The sequence below is a fragment of the Oenanthe melanoleuca genome, chromosome 1A (genome assembly GCF_029582105.1).
Source record: "Oenanthe melanoleuca isolate GR-GAL-2019-014 chromosome 1A, OMel1.0, whole genome shotgun sequence".
NCBI lineage: Eukaryota > Metazoa > Chordata > Aves > Passeriformes > Muscicapidae > Oenanthe > Oenanthe melanoleuca.
Window position 1 is genome coordinate 7,212,680 of NC_079334.1, and position 17,912 is coordinate 7,230,591.

The window sequence follows — 17,912 nt, forward strand, 5'->3', positions numbered from 1 at the left end:
TTATAAACACTTGAGATGCCTCTTGTGTGTATCACTTGGCCTAACAAAGCAGAGATCTCTCCCTGCAGATTTTGCCTTGCTTATGCCCCTGGCTTAACAGAGCTACCCCAAAATTCTCCAGGGATGTTCCAGTGTTTCCTAGCACAATTAAGTTTGGGCTCAGTAAAGGTTGTATGGGATATTTCTAGTTTAGAAGAAGCAGGGATGAGCTGTTATAAGCTGTGATGAATTTGATGAAAGGCCACAGACAGAAAGGGAGCAGTTTGATCCATGCCAGCCCTTAGACTGGGCTCAAGAAGTGGGAAAGACACGCACAGGTTGTAAGTCAAAGGTTAAGAAACATGGTTGTGGCTCTATAAGAAGTTGCACAGCCAGTTTCTGTACTTAAAGGGGATCTGCAGGAAAGATGGAAGGGACTCTGTGAGGGAGTGCAGTGGTAGGAGGAGGGGGAATGGCTTCAAATTGAAAGAGTTTAGGTTTGGATTGGATATCAGGGAGAAATTGTTCCCTGTGAGGGTGGTGAGGCCCTGGCACAGGGTGCCCAGAGCCGCTGTGGCTGCCCCAGCCCTGGCAGTGTCCAAGGATGGGGCTCTGAGCAACCTGGGATAGTGGAAGGTGTCCCTGCCCATGGCAGTGGGTGGGACAAGAGGAGCTTTAAGGTCTCTCCCAACCCAAACCATTCTGTGATTTTATGATCAGGAACAGGAGATCCATTCCTCCTGCTTTGCTGTTTCTCTCTCAGAAGCAGTTAACCGGAATATAATGTAGATGGAATGAGAAATAATATTTAGAATATATCACAGAGATGACTTTCCTCTGTCCACAGTTAAATTTACACATAGCCAGTGTTCACATCCAAAGCTCCTTTGCAAAAGGAAGGACGAACTTCATAGTGCTTCTCACACCTGTAATGGCTCTGAAACAAACCTATTATTGGCCTCTCTTAAGTATTACAAGACACAGTCCCAGGCCCGTGGCAACCCTTCAATGCTGTAGGAACAGGGATCTCATTTAACTGGCTGGCAACACAAAATAAATCAGGATTACATCATCATCAAAGACACACAGATCAACAAAATTTTCTGTATTTCATCTTTATACCAGTCTGACAGCAGGGAATCCAATTATCTTTTTGCTGAAGACAACTAAATTAAATCAAGAATGATTTTGGCTTTTTGGCTGTGAAAATTGGATAACAATATGTGCTTCTGCTTCAGGCATCTGATTTTTAAAAATGTATTTTATTTGAATGACAAAGGATAGCATGGGGAATTGATCCAGAAAAGAACAAAAATGTTTTCACAGTAGTAGGCAGGGAAATCACAGAAGTATTTCCCCTCATAAAATGCTCAAGACTGAGCTCTTTTGTTTAGTTGTGTTACACTGATTTATTTTCAATAATTCAGTGAAAATAAAAGCTTTCAAAAGCCAATTTTAAAAGATAAACCACTGTATCCTTTTTACACTGTAAAATTTTAGACTAAATGTAATCCCAATTTCAAGTTCTACAACTTCTCAAGAAATTATTGCATTTTTGGGAGGGAGGGGGGAAAATGCTGTGCCTTATGTTATTTTAATGACACTAAAAATAGACTTAAGTGCACTTAGTGGTCTTTCTAAATGTTGTAGCAGCAGGTGAATAAGAATCACCTTGAATATTACCAGTGAAGCTGATTTCTCAAGCTGTACCTTTGAAAATATGTCTGTGAAACTTCTTCTGGGTGTTTACTGCCCATGGATCAGGATCTAACCATGTGTGAAAGTCAGGTGCAGGTAACCTTTGCAAAACTGCCTGATGTAAATGTGTGTCTAACTTCATCTACATTCTTGAGGATATAGCAATAATTTGAAAATCACACCTCCTTGCACTAGATCTGATTTAGAGGTAGGCCACAAATATGTGAAGGAAAATAAATGTTGTCCCCAAATAGAACTTGAAGAACTAAAGACATATAAAACAGTTAGTGGTTAGCTAATTACATGCTATTTCAAGCAGAATATTTTAGTAGACATGAATAAAGGATTGGCTAATATCAAGTTTATAAATTCAGATCAATTTTAATACAAAGTCTTGAGATACTGTACAAAATTCCTCTATAAGCCTATCAAAGCATGCATAATCATGGGATGATTTGAATCTTTAATGCAAGCTGGAAGAATGAATATGGATTTAGGAACTGATTCTAGGAATAAACCATCGTTGCACTGAAAATAGTTCTGTCACAACTGAAGTGGGCTTATTAAAGTGAAGGACAGGAAGAATGTCCTTATTCCTGATGAAATTCCTTTCCCCCATTCACTGCCCCTCTGCTACAACTTGGACAGCAAAGTTTATGCCTTTGGAATGCAGCAGATTGCCCCAAGTGTTATGGGTGTGGATGTTTTTCCTAATTTTTCCCTCTGGGGATAGAATGCATCTGGGGAACCTCTTGCTTCCTTGACCAACTGCACGATTTGATTGCTGGTTCCAGCATAACATATGCAGTTTATAAGATCAGTGCATTCTTTTTCTCTCTTCAAACAATAATAAAGTCAATAAAAAGTCTGAGGAAAATGCCAAATTCCCAGGAAGTAAAAACTTCTCCCTCCATGTGTGCATGTGTGTGTGTGTGTGTGTGTGTGTGTGAAGTTTAATAGCTTTGAATAAAGTGACATTTTTATTGCTTCAAGGCATACATGTATCGCAATAGGCTTTATTATTTTGGAAGATGGAAGTGTGAAGAAAGAAGCTCTAAAAAACAAAACAAAACAAAAAAGGCAAAAAGTGCTGTTACACTGAGTAGAAAATATTTGCATTGCATCTTTTTAAAAAGAAGCTGTTAAAATGCATAGAGTGGCTGTTCACATGTCAGCCCGGACAAAGGAAGCGAAGATGCCATCTTCCTGGGAGAGCAGGTTCTCAGGAGTATCGTACTCCAGGATGTTCCCTCGCTTCATGACGATGACCAGGTCTGCAGTGAGGATGGTGTGAACCCGGTGCTGCCACGAAGGAAATCAAACAGAGGTTTTCATTTGAATAATTCTCACCAATGGGCCTCATGCAAGGCAAACCCCATCAGGGAAAGGTTGTTCTTGTTACAGCAATATTTGGAATAAATCCTTGTACTTTAACCTGAAGAGATCTTCAGTTACTTTATAGCCTCTGCCACCAAGACTGAAAATACTTCAGCATCAACTTCACTTTTTGCCATTATGGACAGCATGGCTGTTGGAATAAATCCTAGGGTCCCACTGAAACACATCTTCCCTCGTGGCAAATAGGGATGAGAAACATCCTGCACTGCCAAGTGCTTAGCATCCTGTTCTGCTTCTTGTTCTCTGCAGAGAGCAGTCTGCTCTCCATCTATCTCAGGACACTCCTGGGCTGTTGCCTTCTGTAAATCCCTCTGAGATCTAATTTAAGTTTGCTCCAGGCAACAGTTTAATCCTATAGGCTACAGGTTTGAAATCAGTTTTAAGTTTAATTTCGAGGCCATATGAATACAGCCAGTCAGGTATAGATGGGATGAACTCTTTAAAGTGTGATATTTCACAGAGACCATTCATGGGTTGGATTCCCTTGACTTGGTAGTTTCAATGTCAGCTGCATGTCTAAGATTTAGGTATGATCAACATAAATAGTCATGAAATTAAACAAACCCAGAAACCACACAAGAAACACCTTCTTGCACTGTCCTCTCAGAAGCTGTGCAGTAGAAAGGAAGCAGAGTGAAAGGAATCTAAAGAGGCAAAAATAACTACCAAAGAGCCAGAAGTCTTGTGAACAAGGTGGACTGAGAGAGTCTACTTGTGAGTCTTCACCAAAGTGGTGAACAGGCCGTCCTCTTTGAGGAGTAAGTTTGAGGCAGTGTCACATTCAACTAGAAAGCCCTCAGAAAGGACAAGGACAATATTGGCGTCCAAGATGTGAGACACGCGATGCTGGAAAAAAGAACAGAAAAACAGGTGGGTGAAGGAAGGATCAGCTGTGAATGAGGAGAGGAAGGAATGAAGCCAGCTCCATGAGGAAAGCTAAATATTAATGTGTGCTTAATGTGTGTTTCACTTGGGACACTGACTTTGGAAAAGCAAAGCCAAAGAAAAGTGTGATTCCAGACAGAAGGACAATACAGCATGGAACTGAAGGACAACAATCTCACCACTAGAATCTTCAGCATTTACACAGCCAAGGACCTTGGAGCCCATTGTAAATGAGCTGGGTTAAGTGGCTTGCCTGACACAAACTACTTGCTGACAGGCTTGAAAGCAGATTCCAGGAGGCCTGACTGTAATCTCTAACCACAGGACTGGATTCCAGACAAGGCAAATGAAACTGTTGAAACATGTATTTATCTTGTGAAGAAAACCTCTGTTTGTTGACTAATGCTGCTGTCACAGGTGGAAATATTCTTAATGGTATCCACCACATGTCTGTGCACGTGTATGTATGAACATACATGGATATATGGAACTTTTGGGAACTAGAAGTGGCAGGAAAATGGGAAAGAATATCATAAAGCCCTAGCTAAAATGATATTATTTGGGGGGGTAATTCCCACTGATACTAGTTTTTAAAACCCTTTTTGTAAATCCAGCTTTTTTTATTCCAAAAGAGAGAAAGATAACCCAACTTGAGAAATCACACCAAGAATATTGTGAAATCTCATACATTTGTGCCGTGTTTGTCGGCACTACACATACATAGCCTTTAGAGGCAAAATTCAAGCCTAGATTTTAATGCAACTTTCAGTAGTGGTTCAACCAATGGTTTCAATTTTTTAGTGAGAATGACTTCAAACTTTGTTGGAGACAGTGAAGATGCTGAAGTTCCCTGTAAAGTCTTTGTTCAGATCCAAATGCAGGACAGCATTTACTGCAAATTTTCAGGTTGATAGTAAGTGTCTGACTTGTTCTGGCATCATGGGAATATTCTGGACTCGTGGTTTACTTCTATTTTGTGATGCTTTTTTAGTTTAGTTAGTAGTGGTGTTTAACTGGTGAAGGACAAGGTTAACTGCCTAAGGAATGAGGAAAAAAGACTTTTTCTGGCTTAATACTTACCGCTATTGTTACAACAGTGCGGTCGGCAAAGGCAGTCATCACAACCTTCTGCAAGATGTTTTCCTGTCAGAGAAAAAGGCTCATTCCAGTTATTTCACCCTGTTATATTCTAATTCACATGTTTTCAAGCATATTCCACACTATCTCTTTCCCAACAGGAAAATGTCCCACCTGTGAAAGCAGGAGTTCTCTAAAGCGTTTCATTTTATCCCAAGAGAAACAAAAACATTGCTAGTTTTTTCTGCTACAGGCATCTCACAGCTTTGTGGCTGACACTTAGGGAAGATGCCTTTCTCCTGGTAGATCCTTAATTAGCTAATTCCTGTACTCACTGTGGCCATGTCAATAGATGCTGTGGCTTCATCCATGATGAGGATGCTGCTCTTGCGGACAAAGGCTCGAGCCAGACAGAAGAGCTGCCTTTGCCCCACACTGAAGTTTTCCCCTCCTTCTGTGACCATGGCATCTGTAACAAAACCAGTTCCTGTGAACATTGCATCCCTGAAATGCTGCTCCTAAGAGCTCTGCTTGTGCACTACTCCAGGGCCAAGCAAAATCCTCATAAAAGCCAATAACCATAACCTTGACTGACCAGTGGGATGGAGGGGTACCAAGAAAAATGAGCACAGCCTCTTGGGAAAGGAGAAATATATCACTAAACAAACAGTTGGCACAAATTATTAGGAAATCTAGTAGGCTGCAGGATAATATCTTAGTAATATGAAATATACTTGATATAGAAATAAATATGTGAGTTTCCTTCATTAAATGGATCTGAAATGGTAAGAAAATGCTGTGGCAGTGTTTGCATCTCTGCTGGCAGAGCCAGCTTCTAAAAAGGTAAAATTGCTCTTTTTTCTTCTTACTAATTATCTCACTATGATCATAGAATCATGGAATATCCTGAGTTGGAAGGAGCCCACAACGATTACCAAAATCCAGCTCCTGGCCCTGCACAGGACTGCCCCAAGAATCACACCATGACACTGAGGTTTTGCAGGATTTTTCCACAGTGCATAGGAAACCAGACTCTTCTTCAGCTTTTTAATAAGAATATTCTCCCTAGTATGAAGAGAGACTCTTCATTATGTGCCTGCCACTCCTACATGATGATCCAGAGTGTCAGATGGGATGGATCTGTTTATCTGTGTGCATACATGATTCCATTATTGGCCCATGATCCCAGAGATTGGTTCAGACATACCAAGGCCTCCTGGCAATGACTTGACCATGTTCTTCAACTGAGCAATCTCCAGAGCTTCCCAGAGTCTGTCATCAGTGCACTTGCACTCGGGATCCAAATTAAAGCTGCAAAGAAAACCATAACAGGAGTCTTGTTAGTGCAATGACTTTGAGGTTCTCTGCAAATTAACACCTTGGCATTGTGTGTCACTCAGCAGGCTGTGCAGATGGATTGGACTGAGCTAGGAAGATTCCTTGCTGTAATGGTGGAGGAGTTTTTTGTACTACTTAATTAGTGGTTTGTTCTGGGTTTTTTGGTTTTGGTTTTTTTGTTTTTGTTTTTTTTTTGTCTTTACTCAGAGCTAGGATTAAAAAATACACTAAGGAAACTGATTTTTTTGTGTTTGGGCTTGATTGTTTATTAAATCTTATCAAAAGTACAGAAAGTGTAGCAACACTTCTAGCCCCTAGCTAGAAGTGAGCAAAATGGAGATGAATCTAGCTAGCTACAAGGCCTCTTAAAGCTAAACAGCTCAATAGAGAAATAACACCTATATTATTTATACTTTTAATTTAATAATTAAATTTCTGTAACCTTCAGTGTGGCACTAACTGTTCAACCAGAAACTATTACTAGAAATTGCAAAGAAGGAAGATGAGCACCAGAACAGACACTATTTAAAATCCTCCATCTTGTTCCATACCTATTACTATAGTAAAAAAACCTTAAATTTAAAACCCTTAAATTTAAAACTCTTCACTATGTGAAAGCACATACTTCTATTTAACTACACACATGTGATTTTAACTTCATCATTTAAATTTGGAAGCTTTCTCTAAGGCCTTAGGTCAAAAGCAGTGTTTTTCAGGGGGTTAGTGGTAGAAAGCACAGAAAGCTGAAAAATCCCAGGTTTCTGGGATCTAACACCTTGCCTTTTCCATGCTGTCCTGCCCCACAGCTCCTGTGACAGGCAGGCTGTGCAATGCTGGCAACCACCTACCGGATGGAGCCACTGAACAGGATTGGGTCCTGGAGAATGATGGAGAGCCGGGAGCGGAGCGTGTGCAGAGGCAATTTGCTGATGTCTATCCCATCAATCACTATCCTCCCTGTGCCAAACAACACACAGAGCACGTGAGGGAATTGCACAAAGCACATGATCCACAAGTAGCAGGTGGGAAGGTGGAACAGCCCCTCTGGGCTGATCTCTGGATGATGGGGCACTGTCAAACACATGGGGAAAGTGAATGTGTCTAATAACAAAAGCCAGGGATGTCACAAGAGCCAGCTTATCAGTGACACTGCCACCTTGCTCTTTTCCTTTTTCTTCCCCCCACCCTCCCTTAAGGGAAATTACATGTCTTCCCTTCTATGTGATTAATCATAGCACCAGAAGGATAATTTATTATGGGTCTATTACAGCCAAACAGAGCAAGAACAAGAGCAACTTATGTTGCTGTGCCTTTCTTTGTTCTCCTTGAATTCAACAGTTGCTGAAGGTATTTCCTCTGAGAAGGGGCACAATTTCTTTTTCATAATAGATGCATGCATATTATGGGGCAGTTGGAGTTTATGGGAAAGGGATGGGCCAGGGCAAACCAAATGAGGATCTGGTAAGGGCTATTTCCCTCAGGTATTTCTGCAGTTTTCAGGTGGATTGCTTCATTAGGCAGCTGCATTTCCCTGAGATGTACCTAGCATTAATTTCATCAGTTCTCTCTCCCAACAGTGAGAACTTAACCATGAACCAGCAGGCACGCGGATATTCAGAGCTTTGTGTCCCTTCTGTCATTCCCATTGTCATGATGCTGCATTTTGTAGATGTTCTCTGTGACCCTGTTCCAGTGGAAGATTTCATCAGCCCCCTAGCTGGACTACTTCTATTATTGTAGCTTTATGCTTTTATTGTATGGCCAGAAGAATCAAGATTTTATCTGTAAGGTGCAAAGTTCAATTATTTTCACACTTCAAGAAATTCCAAATCAGGTTATGGGACTTCTGCTTGAGACATTGGTAGTTGCATAAACTTAAACAATTCCTTTTCTTCACAAACAAGGACATTAGAGTGGGTTAGCAGAAAATTAGGTAGAATAAGTAGGGAAAAATTAATATGGCATGCCTGAGGAATAAGGAAATGCTTATTTCATAGAAGCAGGGTGTTCAAGGAAAAGAAAAGAGGACATGAGAGGACCTAAAGAAAAAAGTGAGTTTGAGAGGAATGAGTAACTGGGAAAGGACTGAGGAGTGATCAACCAAGACACAAGAGAAATGAGAGGTTGCTTGCACAGAGGGCAAGAGAAAGGAAATGCCAAAGAACAAAGCAAAAGTAGGGAAATAAAATGTGACTGATAAAAATTTAAGGTGATAACAAAAAACATGAATGAAATTTTGGTTCTAATAAAGTTGTTGGAAATCTTATTATGTAACTTTTATTAGAGTCAGGATCCTACCCAGAGGTGGATCAGCATGGAGGCCAAATATGGGTACAGCTGGGAGAGGGATGTGCACAAAGAATAAACAGAGCTTGATTAGAGGAGGCTTAGACATTCCCATTGGGAAAAATCAGGGGTACAGGAGAAGCAGACAAAGAAAATATACAGAAAGAGGACTTAAGTAGAAGGAAACTTTAAGCTGGTCATAAGCATGGTTATTATTTCCTTGCAATATTTTTATATCTAGGAATCATGGTCATTAATCAGAAGCCTGTGGCCATAGATACATATAGGCACAGAACCACAACAAAAGCAAATATTAGCTGCATCAGATTCACTTATCCTCCCACATCCTACTGGGCTTTCCCTGGCAAACATTCCATGCACAATGGCTAAATTAGAAACATAGAAATCTTTGAAAAAAAATATGACTTTCTAGTGGTTTTCTATATTCCCTCAACAGCATACATGTTTCTGTATTATAAATGCTGAAAAGCAGTTCATGCCAATTAGCTGGGACAGCTAAATGCTGCAGGGGTGAAAACATATTTTCCCAACCCTTAAGTCAGATTCTGCTGCAGTTGTGGGAAAGCACAATAAAATAAAAAAAAACAAGCAAATGGACTTGTTGATTTCTAGTTTCTACTCTGCTAATATTTTGACAGCTATAATAAGTTAATGCAGTTATTCTTTAAGGAAACATTTAGACACTCCAGAGAGTTAAATATTTTTTGTCTCTCAAAAATTGCATATTGTTTTGTCAGACCATATGCAAATTTAAAAAAACAAAACATTAGAAATATCATCTGTGCACAACATTTCCTGGAAAAACCATGTGCTATTCACAATAGGGCACTTTGTACTTTGAAGGATCAGGTATAACACTTCTAATCAAATATCTTCTGAGCCAGAGAACCAGGTTATAAACTATCAAAAAGGCTCCTCACGTCTTCTGAGGAAATAAGGGGGGAACAGGTGAGGAGTGACAACATATTCCAGGGAAAACTGACCATCAAAAATATCCACCATTCTGAAGAAAGCCAAGGACAGAGAGGACTTGCCACTGCCAGTGCGACCACAGATCCCAACCTGCAAAAAATGGAGGATGTCACTTACAGAGTACTTTTACTCATTTACTCCTTGATTACACCTGCATTTCTTTTGGGAAAGCTGCACTGGATTGTGCTACTGGTGAGTAGAAAGCTCCTTCCCAATGGCAGGTGGAACACCAGGGAAAACACAAAACAGCACAGCGAGTACACTCCCCTTTTCTGCCCCTCATCACGAGGACTTATCCCGGGAGCATTTCAGCATTTTGGCCTGGATGCCAATGACACTCTATGCTGAAATGTGAGATACTCTTGTGTTTTTGCACAGTTCAGTCTGGTGTCCCTCTAATTTGTCTGCCATCTAGGCTCACTCTTATGCAAGGAAGATGAACTTAGTAAGACATGAGACATTCAGAAGAAAAATTGATCCCAGCCAAGAATAAGCTTTTATCTGTAAGTTCTTGATCTATGCCCAGGGACCTCAGAGAGAGGCAAATGTATATATCTGCCACTGCAAGTTGTTCATCCTGTTCTTCTGCCACTTTAAAAAGGAAAACACAGTAACCAAGGATCTGCACCAGAATGAGGATGATGGGCAATTGCTTGACATGGTACCTTTTGTCCTGGTTTGATATAGGCCTTCACATGCTTCAGAACAGGCTTCAGGTTGTTTTCATAGCGAACACACAAATTTTCAATCTTGATTTCCCCCTCCTGGGGCCAGTCTTTGGGGACTTGAGAGGGATCTGAAATAGTTACAGATAAACAAACTGAAATGAATGCTGCCAGAGGGTCACCCTTTACAAGAGTCCCCTTTCCCCCTCTCTCCTGCCTGGGCACCTTCCTTTAAGCCACTGGAGAAATGGAGCTCCAGTTCCCTGCCAAGAGGAGGCTGAGCTGCCTGGCAGGCACTTCCAGATCTGCACATGTAGGGAGACACTAAAGCCTCTCTTGGCACTGCAGCAGGGGAAGCCAAAGGAGCAGAGAACATGGTGTCAGGGCAGTGTTAGCACAGCCTGGGGTCAGTGGCCGCCACAGGAAGGGCAGCTTGAGGAAGGAAGTTGTTACTGCCACACAGTGTGAGCTGTTGACATTATCACAGCTCGAGTTTCATCCTGATTAGCAAATACACAGCAGGTTTTGTCTCTGGACTGAGGAGCTTGGCTTTCCAGGGAAGCTTCTTGACCTATGAGACTTTTCTTGCACTTCAACCACTTCTAAAGTGGCAATCAAAGCCAATTTGAAGTGTGTGGAGCACAAATTCCAATGTGCAGATCAGAGAAGAATTGCTGAGGTCTGCTTGCCAACATGGGCCTATCTTTAGTCCACATCTGCTAGAAAGATCAGAGATTTTGAAGCATGTGACATTTCTAATTTTTATCCTTATTTTTGTTTTCTAAATAACTTACATGGAAGTTTTGCTCTTCTTGTCTATAACTGTGGTATTTTTTATTGTACTACAGGGTCCTGCTCTGTCTCCCTGGCATTTGATAGGGTTTTTTTCATGTTGACTAACATGAGCAACATATTTTCACAGCTTCTTTTAGTTATCCTTGTCATTCACACCAGTGGCAGTTTCTACACCTCAGTGAGAACAGATTTTGGCCAGAGAGGTGTGTACATTTTGCATGACCAAGTCCACCATTCTTTCACATTACCATGTCAAACTCCAAAAAGATTAAGAGCAATACCCAGGCAGCCTTCGTAGTTCTCTGACTCCATGTTCAGGAAGCTGTGTACTTTTTTCACTGCACCCATCTGCACTTCAAGATCAGCCAGATTCCTCACTACCCAGTTCAGGTAGTTGGTTATCTGCATCACAAAATTAAAACAAGGACAGAGTTCAGCCTTCTTTCTGTTCATCTACCCATTTGGAAATAAATGTTGAATACATTTGTGGAAATCCTTGACCTGACTCAGCCCAGTGAGCCTCTTTTTAACATTACAATAGTTCAAGACTCAGTGCAACAGCATCAAATCCATAGGGATACAGTCATACTCCAACATAGTTAGCCCTAAGACAGCAATTTGGTGCTTGGTATTCTCATCCTTGTTTTTTGAAAAAGTGTGAAAAAGTTGTACCTAAACTCTGACTGATTGAGAGAATCTCTTGTTTTCAGCATCTAATAACCATTGCTGACAGATATCTTCTTTCAGCACACAACACAGAAAATAATCAAAATTGAAAGTGCTGCTTGGTAATGTTTTCTATTATGTATATTCTAATCTTTCAAAGACTGCAACTAAAGATTAAGAAAGTTCACTATTTGCAAATATATTGAAAGGATTTTATGATAATTTAATTTCTGCATATTTAGACACTCCGTTTCTCTCTGTGGAAAATATGAGAAGTTTTTAGTATAGAAATAAATGAGGCAAAAAATGTGTTATCAGTTCAGCAATGTCTCCTTCCTGTTTTTTTTTCTCATTTGTAATGAAAAGGATTTGATCAACAGTTGAATCAATAGTAAGGGTATTACTTTTAATAGATGATTGTTGATTATAAGCTCCCTAACAATACTCTGTAGCTTAGACAAAATCTTTTCTAGGCAGGACTTAATATTTAAGGTTGAAAATTGTAAATCTGTTTCCTAAGTCTGTATTTAGGTGCTTCTGTAAAAACGAAGAACTGATCTTACTAGGAAGAGTTGATTGCTAAGAACTTTTTAAACTTGAGATATTTTATGTACCTGAATGAAGTTTTAGAAACTTTAAAATAAAAACACCCTATGCACAAATATATTCAGAGAAAGGCTTTGCCATTTTTTCTGTGAGTCCCAAATAAGGACTTGATTAAGAATAAATCACCCAGCCTCACTTCTTTACCACTAACTTGATGCAATAAGCAAACAGAAAATAATTTTCACTGACATTCAGCAAAAGTTTGTTGTAAATTTAGAGGACTTGGCTACTTGCTTTATCCTTAAGATAGAGTTCCTGATGGGGCATTCTCTCCTCTTTGTTCAGAAACCTGCTTACTTGATGTCCAGCTTTTGAGTTAAGAAGTCAAAGAAATGGGAAAGTTTGTGGATAAGCAAAACACTGTGGAACTGCTGCTTGCAGTGGCAGGCTGCTATCCTAGATCTGGCAGATTTGTTAACACAGCCTGGTACCCAGAAAGCTCTGCCCACTACTTCAGGCTTCATCACAGTTGTGCAAAGGAGATGGCAGCATTTATAGAAGAGGAGAGAATAAGCTCAGGATATCCACTATAAACACAACCTTAGTACAACCAGTTTGCTTTCATCCAGATCCAAATATCAGCCCTCTCCTAGCTTCAAAGAGTAATTTTAAAACAAACCAAAACAGCTATGTCAGCATACACAGGTAATGATCCAGCTGCCTTCAAAAGTTCATCAGGGTAATTGTGGGGCAGGAGAGAGACAGGTGATCACTTGGTTCCTACAGCTCTTCTTCACCTGTTGTGCCAGACTTCAGCACATGCCTATTTCACATGAATGAACTGTTTGCAAATAAGGCTAAAAACAAAGAAGCCTCAGGATGATGCAGATATCCTGGCACTTCCAGGTCCCTGCTAATGAAGCAGCATTACCAGGAATGTTTTCAGAGTGAAGCTGAAGCCCTGGGACTGATTCTTAGTTGTTGACAGATTCTCACACTGTTGCAACAGCAGCACAGAGGGGGATCTAAGGTCACCCCAAAGCAGCTGCTGAGGACTTTCTGTTGTAGCCATGGGCTTACCAGCAAAGCCATTCATGTGCACAGCCAGATCTCAGGGTTAGACCCCCATCTTTATCTCTTCCTCATACTAGTGCTTCAAAGCAGACAGATTTTTGCCAAGCCAGCCACGGTTTCAGAAGTTCTTCCAGCCACTACCATCATCCTGCCTTTGTCCCCACTCTCATGGTTCATCCAGTAATATTTTGTCCCCTCTCTCCTGGTTAATTCATGAATACTTCTACTCTCTGTAGTGATTGTCATTTGCTCTGTGCTCATAATGAACATTCAGCCTCTTGTGCAGCCAGGAACACTAAAATAGTGTTCCTTGTCCTCACTGCTAATGACAGTGGCAAAATGAACCAGCTACTGGATCACCACAACCTTATCATCCCAAAGTCCATCTCCTCTGCATTCCTACTGCTACCTGGCATGATGAACCACGCCCACTAGAGTCCCAATCCCTGAATCCATTCATAATTGTATGAACAATCTTGGGCATCTCAGTAATTTCCCTCCAAGGGCAAAACAGATAATTCTGTTTCTTTGTCAATTATTTTATTTGGTCTTTGGTTAAAGATTACCCAGATAATAACAATCTGTATTTTCTGGCAGGTTTTACCATGTAGAGGTGGAACCAGCACTGTGTTGTACAAAACAGAGTGCACAGCAGGTCCTCTTACGCATTTTTAATTTTCCTGCTCTGCTTGGGAGCACGCAGGGCCTGGGAATGGTTGTGTTTTTTTAATTGGCTCATAAAACCTGAAGCAAGTCCAAGTTGCCCTGAACTCTCTCAACTTTGGCTCGAGTCCATTATTTGCATGATTTTTTTTTTCAAGATTAAGAAAGCTGGGAGATGACCATGCACACATAAAAATATTACAAAATCAATGTGTTGGTCTGGAAGTTTTTACACTTGGCCTTGGCACGTACCGTCAGAGCGTACAGGAGACCCAGCCCCACGAACCCCGAGTGTGGCCCTTCAGTGATGGAAGTGATAGCAGCAGTCAGCACAATACAAGCACCCAGGTAATCCTGGAATGAGAAAGGACAAAAAAGGAAAAAAAAATGCAGCAACAAGAAAATTTCTTTACCTGTGGAGCAGTTCTGCTTTACCAAGGATTATTTATATGACACCTAGCCCTTAATTTTGGTTTGTTTTTTTTCCCCTGGAAGACGTCATGGTTGGGATGCCCAACCTGAAGTACTCAAAGCAGCTTGCTGAACACTATTGAAACAGACCAGTAATTCCTGCAAATTCATTTGGGCTAGGGCATTCCGTGGTGGCCACCCCAAAAAGAGCAGGAATCAAAGAATCTAATAAGAATATTAAAAAAAAAAAAAAAAAAAAAAAAAAAACAACAAAAAAAACCATGAGAAGGATATAACAGTGACACCTCTAATTCCCACTGCTAAAACAAATCAATTCCACTGTCTCCATTCTCCTTCAGGTCTTCTCAAATATGGGTTTGCCTTCTCAAAAAAGAAAGTATCACAGACTTCACAAAGTCCAGGAAAGTTTTTTGGTAGAATTTATACAGGTCATGTACATGATTTATTGGCAGAAGCTTTGCAGGAGCTGGAATCCATTTTCTTGATGTTTACCTCAGGCTTAAAGTATTTGCCACATGGAGTCAAGGTGTTGATTAATAGGATATAGTTGGTATTCCCACTGTCCCACTGCTGCCTGCATTACATTTACTTTGGATCACATTTTCCATTCATTTTGCTCCTCCTGTCTGATAATACCTTGTCAGAAATCCTTCCTTCTGAGATTTGAAATGAGGGCTGCCTAGTTAATCTGTCTAAAAAATGTGTTGATGAGCAGAATACAGGCTCAAATTTTAGGGGGGAATAGACTCAAACTGACAGAGGGGGAAGTTAGATTGATATGAGGAAGAAATTCTTCCCTCTGAGGGTGGTGAGGCCCTGGCACAGGTTGCCCAGAGAAGCTGTGGCTGCCCCATCCCTGGAAGGCCAGGTTGGATGGGGCTCTGAGCAGCCTGGAATAATGGAAGGTGTCCCTGCCCATGGTAGGGGGTGGAACTGGATGAGCTTGAAGGGCCCTCTCAACCCAAATCATACTGGTATTCTGTGGAGTATAATGGTCTTGAGTTTCCATCATCAGTTAAGACAAGACTTAACAGCTGCTCTTAAGTCTCACAAATTTTTTTATGATCTTAGTACCACTGTGCCATTAGGCAGAGCTAGATGAACTATTCCTTGGCAAGACCACATTATTTCTAATGCTCTGATCAGGGAAGAGGTATTCTTGGAGCAAATTTATTCTGCATGTAAGCAAGTCTAAGACTGTGAGACATTAACAGGCTTATTCCAGGATTAGCTGTTGCTCTGTTATTTATCTGTCTTAGGCTTGGAAGCAATTTCAGCTGATTTTGGATGGTGTAAGAAGCTGAAAGCTTCGAGTACAAGGGAAAGCACTGCCATCATAAAAAATGGAGAATAACTGTTGCTCCAACAGGAAAAGAAGGTGAGTATACAGCCTTTGATGTGAGGATTAGTCATGCCTGTTGCTATTTATGTCCAACAGAATCAGGCCACCACTCTGTTTATTCTCTGCTCTTTGTGTTTCAGATGAATAAGGGCATCACAGTTACTTTGCTTTCTTCTTCTCGCCTCGCAGATCAGGAAAATCCCTCAGAGAGAGCTCCCACAAAACTAAGGAGCCTATGTCACTGCCAGTGGCTGCATTGCCCTGCTACCATTTTCTTTCTGGAGTCTAGTTCTGCTATCTTTCCTGATATCAAACAATAAAACCACAAACAGTATAGCCCTACAAGGGTTTATCTTACAGCTGTGGGATTAAACCTGCTGCTGGAGAGATACTTCAAGACATGGAAGATCAGTGTGCCTAAAACAACCCTGGAAGAAGAATGGCACAGTTCATAATGCCACTGAAAAGCCACATTCTGCCTTGAAAGCAGTTCCTGCTGTAGCAGGTCTGTGCATGCTGCACAGTAGTAGAGAAAGTCGTGTTTGAAGTTATGTAAATGTTTGTTCTTGCACTCCCTTCAGACACTAGACAGCACACACAGCAGCAGAAGATGAGGCAGACTTGTATTTTCTTACTCCTGGCCAAGAAAGCTGAAAAAACCCTCTGGGTTTAACATAACAATCCTGATCTATTTTAAGGAACTCTGTGTATAATCTCCTTGTGAGATTAATACTCATTATTATCTTCTCTACATCAGGCAAAGTCTCTGTTTGCTTCCAAGGTTTCAAAACCATAGCTGGAACAAAACTGAACGTACCGTCCTGACCTCCAGCCATCTGTTGGCAGCTGACAGAAATAAGTAGGCAATGTTGTTCGTGTCGGTCAGCTCCAGCATACGTTGTTTGAATCTGGCTTCGTGCCTGCAGAGACCAAAGTTGTTACATTACAACACATTACGCACTCACACACAAAAGGGTGAAGCATTAACTCTGTTCTGCCTTCCCTCCCCCCAGCCCAAAACTTTTTGCCCTTCTGTTTTTGCCAAAGCTTGGGTTAAAAGCTCCTCCCTAAGAATGTGTATCTGCTGCCACAGCTCCCCATAGCCAGAGCGACTGGATTTGTTTGACAAGAAATTCTCTTGGACCAGGGTTTGAACCAGAGACTGCCCCAAAGAGATTGCAATGCCAGGGTACTGAGACAGATTTTGTTTCTTAGAGCTCATCCGTTTTTTATAGCTGTGGATTGTAGTCCACTCCTGCCACAGTGCTGTGAGTGCTGCTGTAGCCCCTCTGCTCCTCCTCACAGACTAGCAAGGGCAGAGGGCTCACCTGTCGGCTTAAATCTGATTTCAGAAGTTACCTGGCCAGCTGCAGAGCTCTTCAACAGGGGTGACATCCCTAATGTGGATGTAGAGTGATCTGCATATCAAACCTTTCAGCCACTCAGCTCAGCTGTTTTCTCAGTCAGTCATACTTTGCCTAAACAACTGGGAAACTACAATCAGGGAGAGCTATAGATCACCTCTAAATTTAAAAAATGAGTGGTGTTCCCTCCACTGCCACTCATTCCTCTCTCCCCCACATAATGCCCACCACATTTAGAAACCAGTGCAAGGATGCCAGAGCACTGAAGAGCCAAAGTAACACTTGGGGAGGAGAGGGAAGGAGGAAGTCTCTATTGGTGCAGATGTATTAAATTCATGGTGCCTTGCACAGTCAGATGTAAATCATTTTGTTTTTCCATATTCTGTTGTCTCGTGAATACTTCACTTGATTAAACCAGCTGAACTTCAGTCAGCAGCTCAGTGTCTGTTTTACCTTCCATTTCAAAGTCTCAGGGCCCTGCTGTGAAGCATCTTTAATGCCTTTTCTTCCGGAAGCTTACTTTTTTTTTCCCCTGCTATTACCTGCTGATATTTTATTTCTCTCTGCACAGCTTGTAAACATGACAAGCAACCTCCCAGAGCAACTGGTAACAGTAATGATGCAGGGAGCAACAAGGATGTAACTGAGTGCTCTGCTCATCTGCTTTCCTGGCAGCAAAACTCCTCCTCTCCTAATGGAAAATCTGACATG

The 17,912-nt window shown here is 41.2% G+C and overlaps 1 protein-coding gene across 9 annotated transcripts in view; it reads right to left on the bottom strand.

Annotated features, from left to right (window-relative positions):
• Positions 1-2,673: 2,673 nt before the first annotated feature.
• Positions 2,674-17,912, bottom strand: part of ABCC9 (ATP binding cassette subfamily C member 9) — a 69,409-nt gene continuing 54,170 nt past the window's right edge. For 6 of the 9 annotated variants that reach the window (XM_056516406.1, XM_056516408.1, XM_056516405.1 and 3 more), the window contains 10 exons: positions 16,655-16,757; positions 14,316-14,417; positions 11,396-11,516; positions 10,320-10,450; positions 9,666-9,744; positions 7,224-7,332; positions 6,245-6,348; positions 5,373-5,506; positions 5,041-5,103; positions 2,674-2,979 (listed from right to left, as the gene is read on the bottom strand). In XM_056516406.1, coding sequence (XP_056372381.1) covers positions 2,842-2,979; positions 5,041-5,103; positions 5,373-5,506; positions 6,245-6,348; positions 7,224-7,332; positions 9,666-9,744; positions 10,320-10,450; positions 11,396-11,516; positions 14,316-14,417; positions 16,655-16,757 — 1,084 coding nt within the window. In that variant the 3' untranslated portion in view covers positions 2,674-2,841. Of the gene's footprint in view, positions 2,980-3,741; positions 3,922-5,040; positions 5,104-5,372; positions 5,507-6,244; positions 6,349-7,223; positions 7,333-9,665; positions 9,745-10,319; positions 10,451-11,395; positions 11,517-14,315; positions 14,418-16,654; positions 16,758-17,912 lie in introns of all 9 variants that reach the window. The other 3 variants (XM_056516404.1, XM_056516412.1, XM_056516409.1) reach the window with 1 other exon arrangement.